The sequence below is a fragment of the Podarcis filfolensis genome (genome assembly GCF_964270895.1).
Source record: "Podarcis filfolensis genome assembly, chromosome: 10".
NCBI classification, from domain to species: domain Eukaryota; kingdom Metazoa; phylum Chordata; class Lepidosauria; order Squamata; family Lacertidae; genus Podarcis; species Podarcis filfolensis.
In genome coordinates, this window is record NC_139612.1 from 68,988,797 (window position 1) to 69,015,034 (window position 26,238).

Sequence of the window (26,238 nt, forward strand, 5' to 3'; positions counted from 1 at the left end):
TGCAGAGTCAGCAGAAGGCTTTTATTTGGCATACTTAGGTACAACCGAGCTGTCGACGATCCAGAGCGGGGCTCTCCCATACCTGAAGCCATCTTCTCCTGGTACATTAATAGTGCGCCTTGTTTCCGTCAAGCACGAGATGGTCAGAGGCTCCCAATGCGTTGGTTTGGGGGACCAGCCTTGGATACTGGGGAGGGGTTCCATTTCGTTTGTACCTGGAAGCACAAACAAACCAACCAATAGCACAGGTGAGACTGACCCATGCAGATGGCTCTCAGAGCATAAGATGGGGTGGGCCAGAGCTGTGCACCATGTTCTTCTCCCCCCAACTGGTCCCCTCCAGATGTTTTGGACCATAAAACATGGGACTGACTGGACGATAAGGAGTGGTGGGCCAGAGAAGCCATTTGGAAGGCCTCAGAGGGTGACGGATGAGAGCCAGGGGAGCAGTGGTGGGACACTGGTCAGAGGACCAAACGGGAGGGCAGAATGGTTGGATGCTGAACAAGCAACAGGCTTAAGTGAGAGAGAGGAATCAGAGGCAGGAAGCACTGCAGACGCAGGATAGGCAGCTGAGGATCTGTGGGCAGGGGAGAACCTATAGTTCTCTGGACACCAGGACTCAGCCAACATGGCCAGTGAGTGGTCAGGGATGCTGGGAGGTGGAGTTCAACGTTTGGAGGGCCACGGGTTCCCCATTGAATTTGGCCCGCTCTGCGTGTAAAACATTTGCACTTTCACTGAGCCCAGAAAACGTCCTTTCCTCCCTTGAAGTTAGCTGTTGGTTCAGCATTAGGAAATCCACTTAATAGGTCAGAGCAGTTTAGCCATGGAGCCCATTACCTAGAGGTCTTAACGCAGAGGCTGGACCTCTGCAGCTGTGGATATCCTGTATCGAGTAGGCCTCCCCTCCACCTCTTTGTATTCTTTGAGTAAAGGAAGACTGCTTACCAAGCCTCATGTGCTTACGGAGCTGGGGGTACATTCTCAGCAAGCGCCTCTCCGCGTAATTTTTTGAAAAATGGGCTTCGCTGGTGAAATCCTGATCTCTGGAGAACCTGCTTGAGGAGTAAGTTTGCTCAGTACGCATCGATCAAGTTTACTTTGTTAATGGAAATCCCCTCTCCCCCCCCCCCCCAGTGGTATCATAGACTTCTATGGTCCTCGTACGGTGCAACGACAGTGAATGCCAGTAAGTGAAAGCAGGCCATAATGCGTTTTTTTTCATAACAAGAGGTAATTCACATATCCCTTCTGTCCTTAAGGTCTTCAACGCCAAAATTATAGCTCAATTGCTCTATGGTATTCCAGTCTGGCTGCCAGGGTTTACCCAGCTGGTAGAACGTGTGCAGGCAACTTTCCTCTTCAAGATTTTTACGGTCCCATGCTGTGTACCCTATGCAGCCTTATGTCTAAGGTAAAGGTAAAGGGACCCCTGACCATTAGGTCCAGTCATGGCCGACTCAGTGGTTGCAGCGTTCATCACATTTATTGGCTGAGGGAGTCATGTGGCCAGCATGACTAAGCCGCTTCTGGCAAACCAGTGCAGCTCACAGAAACGCTGTTTACCTTCCCGCCAGAGCGGTACCTATTTTATATACATTATAAAATAAAATTATAATTAAAAAACTTTACTACTAATACTACTACTAATAATAATGCTCCCTAGGGAAGCTGAGAGGCTCGGTTTTGAAATGGTTTGCATGGAAAACAGTTGCTAGAATAAGCTCATTATTAGCAAAGGGTTTTCATGCAAACTACTGTGTGCTAGTGGAGAAAACCTCCCGCCACCGATCAGCTGATTGGCACTCAAAATGGACCTTCAGAGGAGGTCGCTGCAACCATCAGCAGCTCTGACAGGTGTCTGTTTACGTGATGTCTTTATTTAGGACATCAGGTGACTGAAGGTGGCATATGGAGGGTGGGGCACTGAGGGATCTGGCCCACGGCTTGGATCCAGTCCCCCCACCCCCGTTTTAGATCCACAGATCTTCAGATAAATCCTGACCTGTGTTCTCCCTGTCCCTGAACCTCACCATGTGCTGGATGTGTTGAAAGGTGCTAGATTGGGTCTGCCAGTTTGCTGTTTGCAGGTACTGAACACATTTCCACAAAGATACACCTTAAAATGGCTTCTGTGGCAGGCCTGGTTTTGGTTCCAAACAGCAATAACTTTGCACTTGGAATTTGGCTTGGTGGCGGTAACTCCCTGCTGAAGGGTGGAGGGCTCACTCTGCTAGACCACATCTGGAGACGGATATAACCCGATGGATTCCTGAATGCTCTGGGGACCTTCTGGCAGAGAAAGCTGATGGTCCTTGCCAAAGCCCAAATGTCACTATGGAACGGTGGTGGATGACACAATCCAGGCATTCTGAGTACTCTGTGTAGCTATGAGCCAGGTGGAGACCAGAGCAAAAGGGTGCACGCCTTGCTCTGAAGTTGACCGGGTACAAGTCAGTGCACATAAAGGTAAAGGACCCTCGAATGGTTAAAGGTAAAGGGACCCCTGAACATTAGGTCCAGTCGTGACCAACTCTGGGATTGCGGTGCTCATCTCACTTTACTGGCCGAGGGAGCCGGCGTATAGCTTCCGGGTCATGTGGCCAGCATGACTAAGCCGCTTCTGGCGAACCAGAGCAGCACACAGAAATGCCGTTTACCTTCCCGCCGGAGTGGTACCTATTTATCTACTTGCACTTTGACGTGTTTTCGAACTGCTAGGTTGGCAGGAGCTGGGACCGAGCAATGGGAACTCACCCCGTCGTGGGGATTCGAACCGCCGACCTTCTGATCGGCAAGTCCTAGGATCTGTGGTTTAACCCACAGTGCCACCTGCGTTCCCCCTGGATGGTTAAGTCCAGTCAAAGGTGACTATGGGGTTGTGGCGCTCATCTCGCTTTCAGGCCGAGGGAGCCAGCGTTTGTCCACAGACAGCTTTCTGGGTCATGTGGCCAGCAGGACTAAACCACTTATGGTGCAACAGGACACCTTGATGGAAGCCAGAGCGCACAGAAACATTGTTTACTTTCCCGCCACAGCAGTACCTATTTATCTATTTGCACCGGTGTGCTTTCGAACTGCTAGGTTGGCAGGAGCTGGGACAGAGCAACAGGAGCTCAGCCTGTTGCAGGGATTCGAACCGCTGACCTTTTGATCAGCAAGCCCAAGAGGCTCAGTGGTTTGGACCACATAACCATGTGGCAGTGCAGGAGGTAAAGATAGGACACTTTGCAGCCTGCAATGAATTCTCTAAGAACCAGCCAGCTGGCCCACCGGAAAGAGCCCCGCTAACAAATGTTTTGTTCCAGCAAGCCTGCCTAGGCATGTAATTTTAGCATGCAATATACACACGTTATTCCAGTAAGTCTAAATGTTTTAAATTTAATGGTGATATATATTTTTAAAAATCACACGTAGCTCGTTTTCAATGTTTGCTCTTTATGGTATTTTTAATTAATATCTTAGACTACTGTACTGTAAACCACATAGAGGTCTTATGATCTAGTATAGAATTGTAAAGTTGGAAGGGTCCAGGAGGGTCATCTAGTCCAACCCCCTGCAGTGCAGGAATCTTTTGCCAGATGACTGAGCTATCGCAGCTCATGTAAGGTAGGCAGTGAGAGCTGGACCATAAAGAAGGCTGATCGCCGAAGAATGGAAGCTTTTGAATTCTGGTGTTGGAGGAGACTCTTGAGAGTCCCATGGACTGCAAGAAGATCAAACCTCTCCATTCTGAAGGAAATCAGCCCTGAGTGCTCACTGGAAGGACAGATCCTGAAGCCGAGGCTCCAAGACTTTGGCCACCTCATGAGAAGAGAAGACTCCCTGGAAAAGACCCTGATGTTGGGAAAGATGGAGGGCACAAGGAGAAGGGGACGACAGAGGACAAGATGGTTGGACAGTGTTCTCGAAGCTACCAGCATGAGTTTGACCAAACTGCAGGAGGCAGTGGAAGACAGGAGGGCCTGGCATGCTCTGGTCCAGGGGGTCACAAAGAGTCGGACACGACTAAACAACTAAACAACAACAACAACATACATATACATATACATATACATACACACATATGAATAAAAAAATAAAATAAAATCTGTAATTATTTGAGTACAGGAGAACCTTTCCGTTTATATTTGCATTAATGAACAAATAAGTTTTCTAACAAAACCAGGAATTAAAGCACACAGCAATATGAAGCTCTTAAGCATTTCTAGTTACAAAGAATTTTGAGCAGGACATTTTCCTTGTCACATGTCTAGACAACGCTTGCAATAAGTTGCTCCGTGCTAGTCAGTAGTATTGGCCGACGATAATAAGCTTCTGTGTCCAAATTTCAGAGATTCTTTTAATAAAGTTTTTGGAGAATCTTACCAAGTGAAGATAATAACCCAGCTGCGTCAAAGATCTGGCTCACATGCTAAATTATCTCATTGTGTCTAAATATTCCCAAGATATCAGCAAGGAGGCATGCATCTTTCTTCTAAATAATATGATTTCTAAACTTATGAATTCACTTTTGAAGATTCTCTTATTATTATTATTATTATTATTAAATATTTATTAAAATTTTCCACCTTAATAAAAAAATCAAAAAAGAAAAAACAAAAAAAAAATTAAAAACACATAAAGTTTACAATCCGTATTTTCAATAACATATTTCCCTGACTTCCCCACACCTCCCCTTCTTATATTCCAATTCAAATTGTTAGTTCAACAAGTTCTTATCCCCAATTTTTAACCTTTTTATATTTAATTCATTTTAGAAAAACCAATTTTAACTTATAAACATCAATATTTATACATCAGTGCTCATTCTTAAAACCTTTTTCTAAAGTCGACCCAAATTCCCTTCCACGAATTCCCCAATTTTCATACTAATAACAAAACAAAATAACAAAACAGATTATAATTGTACACCCTTTGGATTCCCAAACCCCACCACCCCCTTTCCCGGTTTCGATCCCCAACAGATGTCCATCAGTCTTAATCTACTATCAGCCTGGAGACCTCACGTCCGAGGCTCTTAATTCTCTCTCAATTCCTCTCTGCCGGTTTTTTTGATAGTCCTTAGTATTAAACACCAAATCTCGGAGAAGCTCTGTCCCAATAAGGTCCATGTTTCTTCCAGCCAGACCTCCATACTTAAAAGTGGAGCCCAAATCTTGTTTCTTACTCCTTTTAAGTCCAATTGTCCCGAAAGCTCCAACTTCCACCTTAATCAAATTTGTAATCCATAGGTCTTCAGATCTCCACATAAGGAGATCTCTCCATTCTTCAATCTCCAATTCAAACCAGATTTTCATCATCCAGTACTTATTTTCCTTTGTAACCATCATGTGAAGATTCTCAACTCAAGTCTTAAAAATAACCTCAGTACAGTGGTCCCTTGCTTCTTAATCTGTTCCGCAAGTCCATTCCAAAACCAAAGCATTTAAAAACCAAGTCGTGCTTTCCCATAGAAAGTACAGCGGTACCTCCGGTTGCGGATGGGATCTATTCTGGAGGTCCGGTCAGATCCTGAAGTTTCTGTAACCTGAGGACCACTTCTGTGCATGCACACGCGGCGAAACCTGGTAAAATACTTCTGGGTTTGCCATGCATGCATCCCGAAGTTTACGTAACCAGAGGGTTACGGAAACAGAGGTACTACTGTAATGCAAAATGGATTAATCCGTTCCAGACTTTTAAAAACAACCCCTGAAAAAGCAATTTAACATGAATTTTGACTATCTAACGAGACAACTGATCCATAAAATGAAAGCAATAAACAATGTACTGAGGTCTTACAATCAATCCATCAGTAGCTGAACTGGGTTCCACAGTCACAAAAACAAAGCAAAAAGAGCCGCAAAAACGCAAAATAAATAGCAAAAACAGACCACAGCATAACACTCAAAACAGAACAGAAGTGTAGCACTGAAATTGGAAGTGTGGCACTCAGGTCGGACGCGTAACACTCAAAACGGAGAACGTTCAACTTACAAAAGAAGTTCGCAAACCGGAACACTTCCCTCTGGGTTTGCAGTGTTTGGGTTCCAAGTTGTTTGATAGAGCTGTTGTCTCTCTCTGTGCCTGAACACGCTTCCTGCAGCCAATCAGAAGCTGCACTTTGGTTTCCGAACGTTTTGGAAGTCAAACGGACTTCTGGAACGGATTCCTTTTGACTTCCAAGGTACAACTGTATTATACTTATGCCCCGCACGTCTGACTGAGGTGCCCAAGCAACATATACAAAAACGTAACAAAACATTAAATATTTTAAAACTTCCCTATCCAGGGCTGCCTTCAGATGTCTTCTAAAGGTTGTTTGGTTACTTATTTCCTTGGCTCGGGGGTCACATAACTCCCATACCCTCCAATGTTTCTCCTATGAAAATAGGGACATCCTAAGGAAAAGCTATGCTTTGAATTGACCAAACTGCAGGAGGCAGTGGAAGACAAGAGGGCCTGGCGTGCTCTGGTCCAGGGGGTCATGAAGAGTTGGACAATACTAAATGACTAAACAACAACAACAAAGGAAAAGCGGGACATTCTGGGATCAAATCAGAAACTGGGACAGCTTCTGTAAATCCAGGACGGTCCCTGGAGATAAGGGACGCTTGGAGGGTCTGAAATACATCCTGAATGATAAACTGATCACCCGCCAAATTCTAGATAAATCCTATCCCTTATTGGGAGATGAATCAAATACAGTTACAGTGGTACCTCAGGTTACATATGCTTCAGGTTACATACGCTTCAGGTTACAGACTCCGCTAACCCAGAAATATTACCTCAGGTTAAGAACTTTGCTTCAGGATGAGAACAGAAATCGTGCTCTGGCGGCACGGCAGCAGCAGGAGGCCCCATTAGCTAAAGTGGTGCTTCAGGTTAAGAACAGTTTCAGGTTAAGAACAGACCTCCGGAACGAATTAAGTACTTAACCCGAGGTACCACTGTACAGCCATTCCAGAAGAGGCAGAGCACCTGTACATTCTGATTGATGACGCTCCCAGGGGCTGATGGGAGTTGTAGGCACTCAATGGAGAAGGCTGGTTTAGAGCGCTGCGCATTTAAGCCGCAGTGAAAACCACCTTGAAGCTGTTAGGATATTTCCGTTCCACCTTAAAAGGGAGCAGGCTTTGTGAGTCACAGAGTCTGCGTATTTCCTGTTCACAGGATGTTTCTGTTTTGATAGAGCTGTTGTCTCTCTCTGTGCCTGAACATGCAAACAGGCGGTCATGTTTTTTCCTTTGCTCTGACCAACGCTGAATAAACTTCTAAATAATGCTCTCCTGCGTGCATCTTTCGCTGTGCGAATTCTGCTGATAGAGCGTGCATCAGCTCTGGAATGTTACAAGCTATTTTCTGGAGCTCGTGTCGCTAATTGCTGATACTGTATCTACGGGAGATCGATGGATCGTCCGGAGGTGACGTGGGGGCCATGATGGCTTTATCTCCCTGGCAGTATCCCAACAGAAGCAACGTGTGTTAAAGCACAACGCCTGTTTCTTTTTCCAACAGAAAGATCTGTGGCCTTACCTGAATTCTGCTGGTTTCCTCAGCTTTCTGATGCTGGGACTCATTTGGCTCTTTTGGGCTTGCACAGGGGGTAAGTGGTCCGAATCAGGTTGGTTTTTCCTCTAAAGGGAAGGTGGATTAGCAAAAGAAGCTCTCGTTATTTATTTTTTTCCAAATAATTTTTTATTATTTTCTTTACATAATCTTTTTTTTCAACAATCCATACATCCATCAAAATATAACCCTTTTGCTCTGCCGAGCTATGGCTTCCCTCCATCCCTTCAGTTGGTGTCCTTTATCACATTTTTTCGCGTATTTTATACTCACATCTTATCTGTTTTACATTGTAATAGCTACTTCAGTCCTGCTAGTGTTTTTAAATTTTTACAGCTTTTAGATACAGTCTTTTAGATACGCAATAAATTTACTCCAATTGTGAAGCTCTGGTTAAATCTAAAGCAGGGTTAGGCAACCTAAGGCTCGGGGGCTGGATCCGGCCCAATTGCCTTCTCAATCCAACCCACGGATGGTCTGGGAATCAGCGTGTTTTTACATGAGTAGAATGTGTGCTTTTATTTGAAATGCATCTCTGGGTTATTTGTAGGGCCTGCCTGGTGTTTTTACATGAGTAATAATCATCATCTTTATTACAGTCCAACAACCCATAACATGGATTCAGAATAAAATACAGATTCATACAGACAACCCCCCAGGGAAGGGAATTTACATGAGTAGAATGTGCACTTTTATTTAAAATGCATCTCTGGGTTATTTGTAAAAGGTAAAGGGACCCCTGACCGTTAGGTCCAGTCCCGGACGACTCTGGGGTTGTGGCGCTCATCTCGCTTTACTGGCTGAGGGAGCTGGCATACAGCTTCCGGGTCACATGGCCAGCATGACTAAGCCGCTTCTGGCGAACCAGAGCAGCGCACGGAAACACCGTTTAGCTTCCCGCCGGAGCGGTACCTATTTATCTACTTGCACTTTGACGTGCTTTCAAACTGCTAGGTTGGCAGGAGCAGGGACCAAGCAATGGGAGCTCACCCCATTGCGGGGATTCGAACCGCCAACCTTCTGATCAGCAAGTCCTAGGCTCTGTGGTTTAACCCACAGCGCCACCTGCATCCCTGGGTTATTTGTAGGGCATAGGAATTCTTTCATCCCCCCCCCCCAAAAAAAATAGTCCGGCCCACCACATGGTCTGAGGACCGGCCCACGGCTGAAAAAGGTTGCTGATCCCCGATATAAAGGCTTGGTAACCTTCATGATACTGGCAGCTCATCAGCAGGTCGGGGCAGAAGAATCCCACAGGTGGGTCCTGGGAGGGGATGAGGCAGGGAGGGCGGTGTGATGGCAGGAGTGCTGGGTTCGAGTTCTGTGTCATGGACTGGTTGGACGAAGAGGAATGGTGGGAGGAAACAGCTGGGGAACCTCAATGAAGAAGAATCAGAGCCGGAGGACTGACTCTACCAATGAGAGAGGGATAGGGGGAGCATGAGGGTGCCGTGCACCCCTTAAAAAGCCCAAAGGGGTCCTTTGGGTGCCAAAGGGTCCAGCTGTGTATTTTTTCAAGCTCTCTTGTCTTCCCATGTAGGGTATGTGTGTGTGTGGAGTAGGAAGAATTGAGCCGAAATGTCAGGCTCCAGCGCAACTCCACAACAGGAAGCCTCAATTTCCAAGCATTGAAGCGGTATCCTCTCCAAAACTTTAAAGCAACGAAAATATAGCTGTGTTAGCGGAGGAATCTGAGGTCTCCCTTGGACAAGAAACAAGGACACCAGCCAGGAATACCAGAGCAAAACAGCAGCCAGTAGGCTTGGTCTTTATTGAAGACTGTGGTGACAGGACTCCCACCTGCTACCAGGTGGAACAAGATGGAAGCCCCAAACAAAAGAGAACCCAAGCTTTTATTAGCTGCTAATCCCCATGTTACACACACACCCCAAACTACATCACTAATACATCATGGTTACATCATGAAAGGGGAGGTCTGGTGGCAGGAATCTGAGCATCCTGGACCCTGCCCCATGGTTCCCCTTGCCCTCCACCAAACACCCATCAAGTGTAACAAAAGAGATATTTACATTTCCCTGTTTCCCAGCCAAGTTGATCACACCCTTTTGTCTTCATCTGAGTTTGTTATTTCTGGAATGGCTACCTGTCTGGCACTCAGGTATCAGGATGCCAGGAATTATCACTCAGGCAGAGGGGCTGCTGAGTAGCTGAGCTCACATGTCTATATGAATTTCTGAAGTCTTCCCAGTGAGCCAGTACATAGATACATTTATCACTGAATTCTTACATTTGGTATTGTGCAGCAGAGGCCCTTTGAATAGATAGGAAGAAACTGTGATGAAGTGTTTTGTGGGGACAAATCACAAAAATCACAAAAGTGATTGTGCTGATTTTGGTAGTGGACTGCATGTGCATGATATCTGCTGGAGGGGCAACCCCCCCCCCACCTATACATAAATTCCTGCAACAGTTGACAGGCAAAGAAATTATTATTTTTGGAATTTATTTGGCGAAATGACGGGGTGAAAGAAAAGGAGGTCCATGCGGGACATGGCTGTCTTTACTCTGCGTGGGAACATTCTATGAGTGTAAGAAGTTATTTTAATTGATTTTGGTTTGTTTATTCCTGCTAATGCTTGACTTTCGAAGAAGCTCTTGAAAGGGTTTATTTTGGTTTTCGGTTTACTGTAAATACTTTTCTTTTCCTTACTGTGGTTCCAAGGTAAAATAAAAGGCACAGTCTCTGATTGGGGAAAGCTCTGGAGAAGATGGAGACTTAGATGATTGTGCGAGTTATGAGAGAGGAAGAAAGAGCTTTTCTTTTCTCTATCTGCTTTCTCCATGCCAGGCACAATTTTATAAACTTCTGTCATGCAGTCGGGACTACAAACCCCATCATCCCACAGCCAGTGTGACCGGTGGTCAGGGTAATGGGTTTGGTAGTCCCACAATACATAGGGATCTGGAATTAGGGAAGGCCAGTTTAGAGCAAGCATAGGCAAACTCCGGCCCTCCAGATGTTTGGGACTACAATTCCCATCATCCCTGACCACTGGTCCTGTTAGTGTTGTAAACAAAAATGGCCCTTTTCCCTTATGGGGTATCCAAGAGCCCATATAGAGTCCTTACATAGGTTCCCTATTGGTAGGAGAGAATAACAGAGGCCAACCAGAGAATATTGAGAAGCAAAGCAGCTAGTAAGCTTGATCTTTATTGATCTGTTGCAACAGGGTGCTCCCCTCACCCGCAGGAGAGGGGGAGGAACCCAGAAAAATGGCACGCAAGGCATTATAAAGACTTTTGAAATTGCCACCCTGTAGATCAAGACCACCCCCAGAAACATCATACATACATCACAGAAGGGGTGTAACCTAAGACCACCCCTCAGATACATCACACCTACATCACAGAAAAGGCAGTCTAAAACAGAAATTTGAATATTGTTTTTCTCCTGTCGTTTATCTCCTGTCTGGCAGGTTACTTGATTGGATTGCCTGGGGAGCCTGGCCAGTCTTTTGTAGTGATAAATACTTAGTTCCTGGGCCAGGTCACAGGCTCACACCCTATTCAAACACAGACATACCCTTAAGACAGGATTTGTGAAGGAAAAGACAATGGGGAGGCTTTTCCATTTTCCTTTGACCTTGCAGATAAAACATTTGCTCAGTTTGGGACAGTTTGAAAATCAAAATGGTTCCAGGTCAGTCTTCCTGTCCTGATCTATGTATGTGCTTGGTTGGTACACTTACGAACATTTAACATATATCTAAGACCTCAAAATTCCTATCACATTAGCTAGGGATGATGGGAATTGTAGTCCCAAACGTCTGGAGGGCCGGAGTTTGCCTATGCCTGGTTTAGAGACACCTTTTGTGGAAAGGTCATGCCGCAGAGTTCCCTCCTTGACCCCCCATACAATAATAATAATAATAATAATAATAATAATTATTTATTTATACCCCGCCCATCTGGCTGGGCTTCCCCAGCCACTCTGGGCAGTCTCCAACCCAATATTAAAATACGGTAATACATCAAACATTAAAAGCTTCCCTAAACGGTGTCAGAAGTGGGGGAAATCCCCTTTTCACTTTAAGCAAGGTATGCGTGTCAGAGAACCAACTTACCCTGATGTCTTCAGGGAAAAACTGGAAAGGTGTTGAAAGCTGTTGTCCGGATATGAAGAGGGGAAGTGGGTTGTTAGTCACAATCAAGGCAGTTTTGTCTTGATTGAACTCCGAGGACCTTAGCATGATGGCAATCTCTCCCTTGTGTTGTTCCAGCCGCTCTTGGAACTCAGCATCAGTGAATGGAAGGAAGTATTGGACCTACCCCAGGAGAGAGAAAAATAAAATAAGTAAAATGAGAAGGAAAGGCGGCCTCAGACATTATTGGCTTTGTCATGCTTGAACAGGACAGCACCATTTTACCCAGCGTTATAAGAATCCTAAGAATTGCCATAAATAAAATGAATGCTCCGAAGTGCACAAGATAAACACACATAGGCAGGCATGTAAACCGTATGTCTTAATCCCTAGCCGGAATTAAGATTGCTGGAAGAAATATCAACAACCTCAGATATGCAGATGACACAACCTTGATGGCAGAAAGTGAGGAGGAATTAAAGAATAGGGGCCACCAGGTGGCGCGTTGGAAGATGGCCGACAATAACATCTCTCTGACCCATACGAGGTAATTAAGGGGCTGCTATGGGAAGTATGCAGTCTTCTCCCCCCCCCCCCCAGGAGACGGGGGCGCTGCCTTGCTAGCGGTGTTCACAATGCACCCCCTGATCTGAGAGATGGGGGTGCCGAACACTTGGCACGAGCCCTCGGTGAAGTCAGATCTTCCTGACGCCGATTCCAATTAGCGCGTGCTGGTTAGCTTCAGCTCGGAATTATAATTGGAAACATATGATTGGAATGAAGCTGAAGCACATACATCAAGTAATGTTCGAGGATAAGACTGCTGATTTATGGATCTCTGTGACCGGGAGTGACGGATGGATAAGTAAATCTTCTGATGAATCACCACTAGGAGACTGTATGTTTGGAATGAAGGGGGGGTGGAGGAAAAAACTTTTTTTTTCTTTGCACGATGTGATATTAATAACCCTTCACCCCAGATAGAAATAAGATCGTTGCGTTTTTATTAATCACAAGCAGGAATTCAAGAACTGTGTGGGATGGATTATAGCAGGAGAGAGGATTGGTGAACGGTGAGAAAGAGGAAAATTTTTATGACGCAGTTAAAAAATGGTGTCTCGCCAAGACAGGCTTGCCGGAGAAAGAAGGACAGGGGAAGGAGAATCAGGATCGTTCGAAAGAGAAGGAATGTTGTAACACAAGCTTGACCTGACAGAGCCTCCTGATTCATTTGATTTATTTGGAAAGCCTGAGAAAAGTAAAGGACAGACAGAAGATTAATTTTTTTATGGAAGCATTGAAAAGAGGCTGTCCCTGAGTGATATGATCTTTGAAGAGTACAAAACCCACACAGAGGATGCCTGTTTTCAATCTGCTTGTGAAAATTATCAGAGATCGCAAAGAAAGGAATATACGATAACAACAAGAAGAGAAAGAAAGTAATAAAGGACTATCTAGATTGAACTGGATAGAACTGTCTAATTAAAGCAGTAATATAAGTGATGTTTGGACTCGTTCGGAGTTTTGGACTCGTGCGGAGCTTGATGTATGGGTACCCCCAACAAAATTTAAAATTTGGCTGTATAATTTGGAACTAATGTGATTTGGATGATGTGATTGGCCTGTTAATAAAAATTATTTTTTTAAAAAATAAAGAACCTTTTAATGAGGGTGAAAGAGGAGAGCGCAAAATATGGTCTGAAGCTCAACATAAAAAAAATGAAGATCACGGCCACTGGGCCCATCACCTCCTGGCAAATAGAAGGGGAAGAAATGGAGGCAGTGAGAGATTTTACTTTCTTGGGCTCCATGATCACTGCAGATGGTGACAGCAGTCACAAAATTAAAAGACGCCTGCTTCTTGGGAGAAAAGCGATGATAAACCTAGACAGCATCTTAAAAAGCAGAGGCATCACCTTGCCAACAAAGGCCCGTATAGTTCAAGCTATGGTTTTCCCAGTAGTGATGTATGGAAGTGACAGCTGGACCATAAAGAAGGCTGATCGTCGAAGAATAGATGCTTTTGAATTCTGGTGCTGGAGGAGACTCTTGAGAGTCCCATGGACTGCAAGAAGATCAAACCTATCCATTCTGAAGGAAATCAGCCCTGAGTGCTCACTGGAAGGACAGATCCTGAAGCTGAGGCTCCAATACTTTGGCCACCTCATGAGAAGAGAAGACTTCCTGGGAAAGACCCTGATGTTGGGAAAGATGGAGGGCACAAGGAGAAGGGGATGACAGAGGACGAGATGGTGGGACAGTGTTCTCGAAGAGACCAGCATGAGTTTGACCAAACTGCGGGAGGCAGTGGAAGACAGGAGGGCCTGGTGTGCTCTGGTCCATGGGGTCACGAAGAGTCGGACACGACTAAACGACTAAACAACAACAGAGCAATCCTGAATCCACATCAACTCCTAATGACCCCCAAATATTCCTCTGTAGAAGGAAATATCTTGGAAAAAGCTCCCCCAGTGGTGCGTTTCACTTGCAAATCCTACAGATTTAATGTCAAATTTTGTCTATGAATATTCTGCCGCTGTGGCCTGGATTCAGGGTCTAAGGCATTTACCGTGTCAAAAGAATGGCTCAGACTGGCCAGTAATGCAATCGGTAAAACTTTATCAGGTTATCTTGGCCGGCAGCAGACAAGCCACACACAAACTTCTGTTGCAGACCACATCTTTCTGCGATGCTTTTGGGCGGTCTTTGGCTAAAGGGCTGGGCAATTTCTAAAGTCTTCAAAAGTTCTTGCACACCTCTGTTCCAGGCCCTCACCTCCTGGCAAAGGTGGCAGGAACTCTGTCGCAACAGAAAAATAAAGATCTGCCTTATTGTCACTGGATCCTGCCTCCATCCATTCTTCTCTGACCGATCATGGACTTAGGGGACACTGGGTAAAAGCCAACCCCAGATTTTTCTACACCAGGAAAAGGCACTGATGGCAGTGTTGCAGGAATTTATCTATAGGTTGGGCGGAGGTTGCCCCTTCAGCAGATATCATGCACATGCAGCCCACTACCAAAACCAGCACAATCACTTTTGTGACTTTTGTGATTTGTCCCCACAAAACACTTCATCACAGTTTCTTCCTATCTATTCAAAGGGCCTCTGCTGCACGATACCAAATGTAAGAATTCACTGATAAATGTCTCTATGCACTGGCTCACAGGGAAAACTTCAGAAATTCATATAAGACATGTGAGCTCAGCTACTCAGCAGCCCCTCTGCCTGAGTGATAATTCCTGGCCTCCTGATACCTGAGTGCCAGACAGGTAGCCATTCCAGAAATAACAAACCCAGATGAAGACAAAAGGGTGCGATTAACTTGGCTGGGAAATAGGGAAATGTAAACATCTCTTTTGTTACACTTGATGGGTGTTTGGTGGAGGGCAAGGAGAACCATGGGGCAGGGTCCAGGATGCTCAGATTACTGCCACCAGACCTCCCCTTTCATGATGTAACCATGAAGTATTAGTGATGTAGTTGGGGGGGTGTAACATGGGGATTAGCAGCTAATAAAAGTTTGGGTTCTCTTTTGTTCGGGGCTTCCATCTTGTTCCACCTGGTGGCAGGTGGGAGTCCTGTCGCAACAGTCTTCAATAAAGACCAAGCCTACTGGCTGCTATTTTGCTCTGGTATTCCTGGCTGGTGTCCTTGTTTTTTGTCCAAGGGAGACCTCAGATTTCTCCGTTAACAGTAGATCCCTTACCCAGTTTCCCCAAACGTCAGCAATGCTGACTGAAGAGTTCTTTACCTGCGTTGGTCCCCATCCTGCTCTGCTTTCTGTCCCCCCCCCCCTATTCACAGCAAGAAAACATAGAATATCACTGGCCTTTTTGCCACTCCAGCTACTGCCAAAGGTGACCAGTTCATTGGATTCTTCCTCCAAAACCACCGTGATGCGCTAGTAGACAGTGTGAGTAGCCAGCAGACCCAGTACTGGGCTTGCTGGCTAATCACTGTCCTTGCATATCCCATGGCATTGTGATTGACAGCACACGGCGACAGGGAGAATAGCTTCATCACCATGCAACAGGCTGGCAAGGTAATCACCTTGTGGGGAAATGGCTGCAGGGGTCCATCATGGCTTGTGGGGACAGTGGGGAGTGTGGTGGTTTGGGAAACAGGGTCACAAAAGCCGAGTTAACTGCTGAGAAAATGTTAGAAGCTTAAGAGTTGGAAGGGACTCTCTCATCCAAAACCCCTGCAATGCAGGAATCTCAACTAAAGTGTTATGTACTGAGTTGAATAGGATCCAAAATGCAGCAGTCTAATTGGTCTAGAACAATGCAGCAGTGTGATTGGTCTGCAGGAGCCAACCAATCCAGCTCCAGGTGGAAGTGAATCCACAACCTGATTGGCCTACAGGAGAATCCCAGAATTAGCCAATCACGTGCAGCCCATTGTGTAAATAATGTATATAAAGCAGACATTCTGGAGGAACTTCCATTCCTCCTCACCACTATGAGCTGAATAAAGAGCATGAAATCCACTCTCGACTCTGAGTATATTTCATAAAGCATCCATGACAGATGGCCTTCCAACCTCTACAGGTGACAAGGTATGGCACCTTGCTCATTTTCCTCCCCCACTATCAGGCCTTACCTGGCACTGCTTCCCACCGTCACGGCTCCCTGTTGGCTGTCATTGCCAGCAGTCACTTGCCCATCTCTGTTCCAGATAGGAACAGATCCCAAGCAGAAGATTGGAAGAAGTATATGAATTATTTGAAGAGCAACTGTAATCAACAAATTACGCTCCTAGGACTACAAGAAGTTTTGTAAGGAGAAATATATGAAGTGCTACAAAGTAGGAAAAGATAGAGCTATTGGTTATGAGTTTGAAATGTAATAGGGAAAATAAGAAATACATACTAAGAGATTAAGGAAAGCGGGTGGCGCTGTGGGTTAAACCACAGAGCCTAGGACTTGCCGATCAGAAAGTCGGCGGTTTGAATCCCCGTGACGGGGTGAGCTCCTGTCGCTCGGTCCCTGCTCCTGCCAACCTAGCAGTTCGAAAGCACATCAAAGTGCAAGTAGATAAATAGGTGGGAAGGTAAACGGCGTTTCCGTGCGCTGCTCTGGTTCGCCAGAAGCGGCTTAGTCCTGCTGGCCACATGACCCGGAAGCTGTACTCCAGCTCCCTCGGCCAAGAAAGCGAGATGAGCGCCGCAACCCCAGAGTCGGCCACGACTGGACCTAACGGTCAGGGGTCCCTTTACCTTTACATTTAAGAGATTACACTGGGAATTTTTCAGACAGGATTGATGGAAGTAAAAAAAAATTGAATAAGATGTAAAAGAATGTTTAATTACTGTTGAAAATGATATGTTAAAAAACTAATTTTATATATATATATGTAATGTGTGTGTGTGTGTGTGTGTGTGTATGAATGAATGAACAGATCCCAATCTCTGGCGCTCGGCTGCCATCTTAGATGCCCAAACTGCATTGAGAAAGGGCATGGCATTGAGGGGAAGAGAGGTAAGATGGCGAACAGGTCTGCCACAGACCGGTGTAGTGGCTCGTAAGCTTCATCGTCTAGTGTCCAGGTCAAGGGAAGTAATAGTACCACTCATTTCTGCCTCAATCAGGCCATACCTGGAAGACTGTGTCCAGTTCTGAGCACCACAGTTCAAGGACAAAATTAACAAGCTCGAACACGTGTAGAGGAGGGTGGCTGGGATTAGGATTTTTAATCTATCCGAGCTGCTCCAGCAAGTAGTTCTATGGTCCTATGATTTGTATACATCATGTGAGTGTCTGAGTGAGCGTGAGAAAGGAAGTCTGAGGACTATTGGAAGTTAGTTTTACTTCTGTGTGTGTCGCAGTTCTGTACTGGTGTTCAGAGAGCACAGAAGTACTGATCTTCAAATATCTCAAGGGCTATCACATGGAAGATGGAAGTTTTCTGCTGCTCTGAAGGCCTGGACTCGATCCAATGGATTCAAGTTGCAAGAAGGGAGATTCTGACTAAATGTTAGGAAGAACTTTCTGACAGTAAGAGCTCTTCAACAGTGAAACAGTCTCCCTTGCGAGGTTGTGGACTCTCCTTCCTTGGAGGTTTCTAAGCAGAGGTTGGATGGTCATCTGTCAGGGATGCTTTCACTGAGATACCTACACTGCAAGGTGGACAGGATTGGTGCCCTTTCCATATCTATGGCTCCATGGTTTTAATGAGGGTGAAAGAGGAGAGCGTAAAATATTATCTGAAGCTCAACATAAAAAAAACTAAGATCATGGCCACTGGGCCCATCACCTCCTGGCAAATAGAAGGGGAAGAAATGGAGGCAGTGAGAGATTTTACTTTCTTGGGCTCCATGATCACTGCAGATGGTGACAGCAGCCACGAAATTAAAAGACGCCTGCTTCTTGGGAGAAAAGCGATGACAAACCTAGACAGCATCTTTAAAAGCAGAGACGTCACCTTGCCAACAAAGGTCCGTATAGTTAAAGCTATGGTTTTCCCAGTAGTGATGTATGGAAGTGAGAGCTGAACCATAAAGAAGGCTGATCGCCGAAGAATTGATGCTTTTGAATTCTGGTGCTGGAGGAGACTCTTGAGAGTCCCATGGACTGTAAGATCAAACCTCTCCATTCTGAAGGAAATCAGCCCTGAGTGCTCACTGGAAGGACAGATCCTGAAGCTGAGGCTCCAATACTTTGGTCCCCTCATGAGAAGAGAAGACTCCCTGGAAAAGACCCTGATGTTGGGAAAGATGGAGGGCACAAGGAGAAGGGGACGACAGAGGACGAGATGGTTGGACAGTGTTCTTGAAGATACAAACATGAGTTTGACCAAACTACGGGAGGCAGCGGAAGACAGGAGTGCCTGGCGTGCTCTGGTCCGGGGGTCACGAAGAGTCGGACACAACTAAACAACAACAATGGTTTTTCCTCTTCCTTTGGCACCTTTTCATGATGGAAAAAGAAGTCAGGTTTCACTCACCAAGTTAGGATGTTGTGAGTAGGTGGCTTCATGCTTCAGCTGGAACTGACTGCACATGTTCGGATGAGTGTCTCGAACTGGGAAGTTAAAACAACATCAAATCATTTTGACACCTGAGGAACCCCCAAATCCAATCTCGTTTCTGCTATTTACTCTTCCCACCAACCATGGTCACCCCACTTTCCCCTGGACAGTTTGATACCCAGGGTGGGGGCAGTCACTGGTTGGCAGAGTTTGCTCCTTTTCAAGAGAGAAACATGTGCCATCTTCATGTGCCACCCAGTTTACTTCCAAACAGACCTTTAGGTAGAATCAAGCACTCCTAGCAAGCAGAGAAACCAGCTACCCATCCTGCAATCTCCAGACCAGAGAGGGGCCTATCATATTGGCCTGATTATAAGCCACGCCTGAATATAAACTGCATCTTTAAAACTCGGGGGGGGGGGGTTAAGAAAAAAAGACAATTCCCGAATATAAGCCACTCCCTTAAATTCCGCAGGCACTCACACCTGTCCCATTTTACCGTATGTCTGTTTCAGCAGCGATATCGTAAAAGCCAGTTTTTGTAAGTTCGCAAATTTCAGCTGCACTTTTCACGGTCGGAATTTGGAATAAAAAGGGGGAGGCTTATATTCAGGCCAATACGGTAGTACCCAACAATGATTTATGCCAGTGGTTACTGAAATGGGTGGTAGTGCCTTGCGAGGGGGTGTTGGTTAATTACTTAGGGGTGCCATAACTACATGTCTTTATGTACCCGACAAAAACCTTCCTCTTTACCTAGGCCTATGGCTGTTCATTAATCTCTGACCTGTAAAAGTGAGGGGAGAGCTCTGTTATTATGACGCTGTGGGATAAACCACAGAGCCTCTTGGGCTTGCTGATCAGAAGGTTGGCGGTTCGAATCTCCGTGACGGGGTGAGCTCCTGTTGTTCGGTCCCTGCTCCTGCCAACCTAGCAGTTTGAAAGCACGTCAAAGTACAAGTAGATAAATAGGTACCGCTCCAGCGGGAAGGTAAACAGCGTTTCCATGCGCTGCTCTGGTTCACCAGAAGTGGCTTAGTCCTGCTGGCCACATGACCCGGAAGCTGTACGCCGGCTCCCTCGGCCAGTAAAGCGAGATGAACACCACAATCCCAGAGTCATCCACGACTGGACCTAATGCTCAGGGGTCCCTTTACAATTTACCTTTACCTATTTCATTATTAGGCTGTCTGTCAGCATCCTTTTTACAGTGGTACCTTGGGTTACATACGCTTCAGGTTACAGACTCCGCTAACCCAGAAATAGTACCTCGGGTTAAGAAGTTTGCTTCAGGATGAGAACAGAAATTGTGCTCCGGTGGCAGCGGGAGGCCCCATTAGCTAAAGTGGTGCTGAGGCATCTGATCAAGGCCTGTATTTTAAAATGAGCTTAAAGATGTGCAAATGTTTCATGCCAGGCAGAAAAGCAGCTGGCTAAGTACTTTGGCAGATGTCTATCCTCCTGGACAAGGCCCCCCCTGATTTATAGCAGGAGACAAAATTATCAAAGTTGTAAAAGGGAATTACAGGCTGGGAGCAAAGGTTATACTGACCCTACATATTACAGAATACAATCAAGCTGCAAAAACACTAATTAAGAGTTGGTAAATAGTAAGATTTATTGTTTAACAGAAAATAATACCATGTGCCTCCCATTAGACTCTAGCCACATTTTCCTAAGGTTAAAGGGCAAGAGCTAATGGGAAAAGCAGCTGGCCGGGAAAGGGGGGTGTAAACTGAAGAGGTTTTACTTTTAAAATGCCTTTTCTTCTAAAAAGCTATCTATGTTAATGGATGAGATTTGTTGGCTTAAATGTAATTATGCAAAGGATTTAGAAAGTAAGAAATGTTAGATTCTTATGTTAGATTCTTATTTCATTGATGGTGTGTGAGAATGTGAACCCAAGATCTCTGTTTGGACAAAATGTAAGACCATGAGCCATCTGTTTTAGCCATCTGTTTTGGAATGGAGGGGAAAAGGGGCAAAAGGTGATCTGGTAATTAAGGTGCCTTGTCAAGGCAAATGTAAGATATATGGCTACTTGTTTGCCATTTATGGATAGAAGGAAATATAGCTCTTTGTCTCCCATAAAAGGTAATAGGAAATGATTATGATTGGTTCTAGCAAACAGCCAATAGGAATTTCAACCAGGCTGATTGGACAGAGGCAGCCAAAGGAGGAGCAAGGGGGCTGGGCTGAGGAAATATAAGTGCTGGCCATCAGGGCTGGAGGATAGACAGAGCTTTGGTAACCATATACCACTGTGCCTATCATTTATTTGTCTGACAGATAAATTATTATTTTAATTTCTCTATTGCTGCGTTGAATATTTCATTCCAGCTAAGCGTTAGCCACAAGCAGGGTGCTACAGTGCTTCAGGTTAAGAACAGTTTCAGTTTAAGAACGGACCTCCGGAATGAATTAAGTACTTAACCCAAGGTACCACTGTATTATGCTTTTATACTTGATGTTCTGCAATGTGTACACCGCCCTGGGATCTTCTGATTAAGGGCGGTATATAAATCATGTATTATTATTATTGGTTTTTTCAGCTAGAACTGACAGGAACTCAGTTCTGGCACCTCTCAAGTGGACATCGTTGCCCCTCGTTCTCGCTGGTTCTCTTAGAAGAGGACGAGGGAGGCATTCACAGTGAGTTCTGGCACCTCTTTTTCTAGAAAAATAGCACTGGTGATAATAATAAATAACTCGCTCCAGTTGCGTTGATGGAAAGGAAGCAGAAATGGGTGCCAATTCCCACCCGCCTCAGCCAGCAGAAGTGGGATTGCCATGGCCTCGGCCCAGTATACCTGAAGGAGCGTCTCCACCCCCATCGTTCTACCAGGACACTGAGATCCAGCGCCGAGGGCCTTCTGGCAGTTCCCTCCCTGTGAGAAGCGAAGTTACAGGGAACCAGGCAGAGGGCCTTCTCGGTGGTGGCACCCGCCCTGTGGAACACCCTCCCACCAGATGTCAAAGAGAAGAACAACTACTGGACTTTTAGAAGACATCTAAAGGCTTTTAGGGAAGCTTTTAATGTTTAACAGACTACTGTATTTTAATACTTTGTTGGGAGCTGCCCAGAGTGGCTGGGGAGACCCAGCCAGATGGGCGGGCTATAAATAATAATAATAATTATTATTATTATTATTATTATTATTATTATTATTATTATTATCATCATCATCATCATCATCATCAGATGGAGCCGCTTCTCTGGCTTCCTGGTAGGTACGGGTCTCCATTACTTACACGTAGAGAGGGATGCTGTGGCGATGAGAGCAGCATGGCGCCATCGCCAGATGACATCTTCATTTGCACCATGTCGACCCACCCACTGAAGCACCGCCCTAGGAACCATTTGTCCGTTAACTAGCATAATGGCCAGTGGTCAGGGGCGATGGGGTCTGTAGCCAGGGAGGGACGGATCAAGTTGATTTTGGCTGCCCTGCGCATGCCGGGGCAGAAGGGACGCTGAAGGGAATCAGTCAGTCTGAGGGCGGGGAGAAGATACTTCACCCACAGAGCCAGGTTTGTGGCGACTGACAACTTGCCCCCTGGGCAACTAATTCCTGCCTAAAAGCTGCAATGCAGGTTAAAGGTGATGGTTGCTTGGAGGCCCTAGAATCTTAAAACACCCCACACGGTTCTGAAGATTATGACAAGGTTGCAAGCCACATTTTGTAAGGTCGGAGGTCACATGAGGGCAGTGGCGAGTTGAACAGCGGCTCTTTTTTTTTCTTTTAAAAATATTTTTATTGGTTTTTACAAGAACCAATTTAAAATAATGAAAAGGAAAAACTTTTTGAATATATCCATAAATGAGATTCTCTGAATCTCGTGACTTTCCCCCCATCCCCTGCACGGGTCCTTAAAATAATTTTTCTAAGACTACATATCAATACGTTCTTCATAGTTTTCATCTCTCTAAATTATCCATGTCTTTCATTTCTTTACAAGTTATTTTACATCTAGCAACTTCTGACTGGGGATCTGTGTGTGAGCTCAGGTGTATAGCATGGGTAATAATAATAATAATAATAATAATAATAATTATTATTATTATTGGCTTTAAAGGTCAGCACCAACACTTTGATTTGTGCTCGGAAACATACTGGGAGCCAGTGTAGATCTTTCAGGACCAGTGTTATATGGTCTCGGCAGCCACTCCCAGTCACCAGTCTAGCTGCCGCATTCTGGATTAATTGCAGTTTCCGGGTCACCTTCAAAGGTAGCCCCACGTAGAGCGCATTGCAGTAGTCCAAGCGGGTGGACTACCAACTAAAATGACGCCCTCCACAACCACATGATTAGATGCAACTATTTGGATGTATCACTACTGCATTGTGTCTGTTGTGAAGAAAGTTCTGTTAGTAAAGCTTTGAAACCATATTTATGATCTAGACAATTTTCATTCCCAGAGGGGGGGGGTGTCTGTTTTTATTCATCCTACTGCTGAACAATATCAACATACCCTCCAAAATTTCTCCGATGAAAATAGGGGCATCCCATTCAACACCAAGAAGTTCTCCCGCCTTTGATCTTGCCACACACAGGTACGTCTTTTGCACATATACGTCTGTCACCTTGAGCCAATTACAATCTCTCAGCCTAGCCTACCTCACATGATTGTTGTAAAGAAAAAATGTGTAATTAAGATATATATTTTTCCACCTTTGTGTGTACGCTTGTTTACACTGAATCGCATTTCCCATGCTTGCAATGCTTCCCCAAGCCTACTTCATTATTGCTGTCTCGATGGTGCACTCTTGCACCATGGTGCAGTGAAAGTGCAATGCACTAATGGTATAAAAAGCCACAGGATTTCAGCTACAGAGCATGCACCAAATGAAGCCGTATGTCCGTCCTGAAGCTTTTGCAGGTTCGAAAGGTACTGACTAGGCATAACTGCCCCGTACCATCAGGAGCACAAATCACCATGCATAAAAAGGGCAGTCCTCATCCAATTCTAAACGTTCATCAATGCACGCATACATCACCATATGCAAATCTTATGCAAATCTGTGCCCTCTCCGGCCATCTTTATTTTTTCTTTTGGTACTCTTTTGGTATTCTGTACTGGATACATGCTAATATGGTCACATATTCCATGAAGCAGTTGGGCAGGGCCAACAGACTTTTCAAAAACTTCCATCTGTTGTCAATATGTTCAATTTCATTCTGTTCTTAAGGGCATTAACATGAGACTGACCCTAGAGTTTCCGAGCTAAGCCAGTGAACTATTGATTTATAGACAAGGCAAGCAGATAAAGATCGCTGTTTTCATTGTTCCACAGCGAAAGTAAATGATTGGTTTGTGGAATTAACTGCAGATCACACCTGTCGATGGTTTCCATTCTGAGGAATTTAAAGCTTCAGAAATAAGCAACATGCCATTATTTCCACGGCCAAATGTCCAAGAGCCAGAAGGGCTTAGTGGAAGGACAGCTGATTGGCTTGCAGAAGGTGCCATGTTCAATCCCCGACGACTCCGGTTTCTAATGGAAAACATGTCAGTCTGACACCCTAGCAGCGGTTCTCAACCTGTGGGTGCCCAGATGTTGTTGGACTACAACTCCCATCATCCCTGAGCTCTGGCCTTGCTAGCTAGGGATGATGGGAGTTGTAGTTCAACATCTGGGGACCCACAGGTTGAGAAAGGCTGCGCCTAAAATCTGCCACTCTTAGTGCAGTCGGTAAAGAGCTATGTTCTAACTCAAGAGTCCAGCATCTTCCTCTGCACAACCGAGATATTTGCTGCGTCCTTTCCTAGACTTCCTTCGGGAAGTTCAGAACCATTCCTGAAGGTGTTCCAGCAGCCTCTCACCCAGACAGGGCCCAGATGGGAGACCCTAATTTAGCTCCAGGGCCCCCAACAACATCCTCCTCATCACCGCCACAAAATCAAAAGTCACCTGGTATTGTGGCTGTTGGATGACGGCTGCCCACACTGGCAAAGTGGCCTCAGCTGGCTGCGCAATGGAACTTCACTGGTTGCTGCAGAACTTCAGGAGGTGGAAGAGTCGAGTTATCACGTGGCCCCGTAAGCATTGTCCGTGCCGAACGCACATCAGTGAGAAAGAGGCTCCATTGGGTGGAAGGGTGATGTGACTCCTTTGCCTCTGCCTCTTTTGGAGTGGCAATATTCTGGGGCAGATGTTCAAGCCAGCATTGGGAGCGACAGTTGAGGCAGTTAGCGGAAGACTCACAAGGTTCCATGCACAGAACGGAGATCTCTTTATTTTCAATAGCTGTGTGCGGAAGGAAGAATGTTGGCAAACATCACTTCCATGTCATGATTCCGCAAGGCCCAGGAAAAGTTGTTGCTGTGTAACAGGACGCGGTGCATATCCACCAATGTTTCTCTGATGAAAAGAGGGGTGCCCTATTCCATTATTATTATTATTATTATTATTATTATTATTATTATTATTTATTCCCCACCCATCTGACTGGGGAAGAAATGGAGGCAGTGAGAGATTTTACTTTCTTGGGCTCCATGATCACTGCAGATGGTGACAGCAGCCACGAAATTAAAAGACGCCTGATTCTTGGGAGAAAAGTAATGACAAACCCAGACAGCATCTTAAAAAGCAGAGACATCACCTTGCCAACAAAGGTCCGTGTAGTAAAAGCTCTGGTTTTCCCAGTAGTGATGTATGGAAGTGAGAGCTGGACCATAAAGAAGGCTGATCACCGAAGAATTGATGCTTTTGAATTCTGGTGCTGGAGGAGACTCTTGAGAGTCCCATGGACTGCAAGAAGACCAAACCTATCCATTCTTAAGGAAATCAGCCCTGAGTGCTCCCTGGAAGGACAGATCCTGAAGCTGAGGCTCCAAGACTTTGGCCATCTCATGAGAAGAGAAGACTCCCTGGAAAAGACCCTGGTGTTGGGAAAGATGGAGGGCACAAGGAGAAGGGGACGACAGAGGACAAGATGGTTGGATAGTGTTCTCGAAGCTACCAGCATGAGTCTGACCAAACTGCGGGAGGCAGTGGAAGACAGATGTGCCTGGCATGCTCTGGTCCATGGGGTCACGAAGAGTCGGACACGATGAAAGACTAAACAACAACAACAACCCATCTGACTGAGTTGCCCCAGCCACTCTGAGCGGTTTCCAACATATATAAAAATATAAATATATTTTCTTCTTTTGTATTTAACTTTTCTATACTTACCTTCGTTGTAAATGATCCTTTACGTTTGTATTTTAAACCAATAAAGATTTACCCAAACAAAACATACCGTAGATACATTCCTCTTCTTTGGCAAACACTTGCAGCCAAGTAAGATTGTCTTCCATAAACACAGTTTTAGCAATGAGTCTGTAAGTGACTGTGGAGGTCAATTCTGGATCCACACGTCCTTCCACAGTGGGGACATTGGTTTCCGGGCGGAAGTTGATCACCGTGTGGATTTGCCAAGCATGCCTTCCTCTTAGCACGTTTCTCCCTTGCATCCTGAATTTGAGCATCTTCAAAGCCCGTGACACCTTTGGTAAAGGCTGTTCTCCAACTGGAGCTCTCGCAGGCCAGTGTTTCCCAATTGTCAGTGTTTATACTACATTTTTTAAGATTTGCCTTGAGACAGCCTTTAAACCTCTTTT

The 26,238-nt window shown here is 45.4% G+C and overlaps 1 protein-coding gene across 2 annotated transcripts; it reads right to left on the reverse strand.

Annotated features, from left to right (window-relative positions):
- On the reverse strand, positions 1 to 24,852 carry TSGA13 (testis specific 13). Of its 2 annotated transcripts, none has more exons than XM_083573185.1 (6): positions 24,545 to 24,852; positions 18,606 to 18,682; positions 11,640 to 11,840; positions 7,522 to 7,622; positions 952 to 1,058; positions 1 to 215 (listed from the first exon to the last, which is right to left on the reverse strand). In XM_083573185.1, exons 2-6 carry the CDS (start codon positions 18,660 to 18,662, stop codon positions 22 to 24), a joined length of 660 nt encoding a protein of 219 aa, XP_083429311.1. In that variant the 5' UTR covers positions 18,663 to 18,682; positions 24,545 to 24,852; the 3' UTR covers positions 1 to 21. The 2 variants fall into 2 exon arrangements, with proteins under 2 accessions (XP_083429311.1, XP_083429312.1); XM_083573186.1 differs by lacking the exon at positions 24,545 to 24,852 and adding an exon at positions 21,882 to 22,212.
- Positions 24,853 to 26,238: the final 1,386 nt, after the last annotated feature.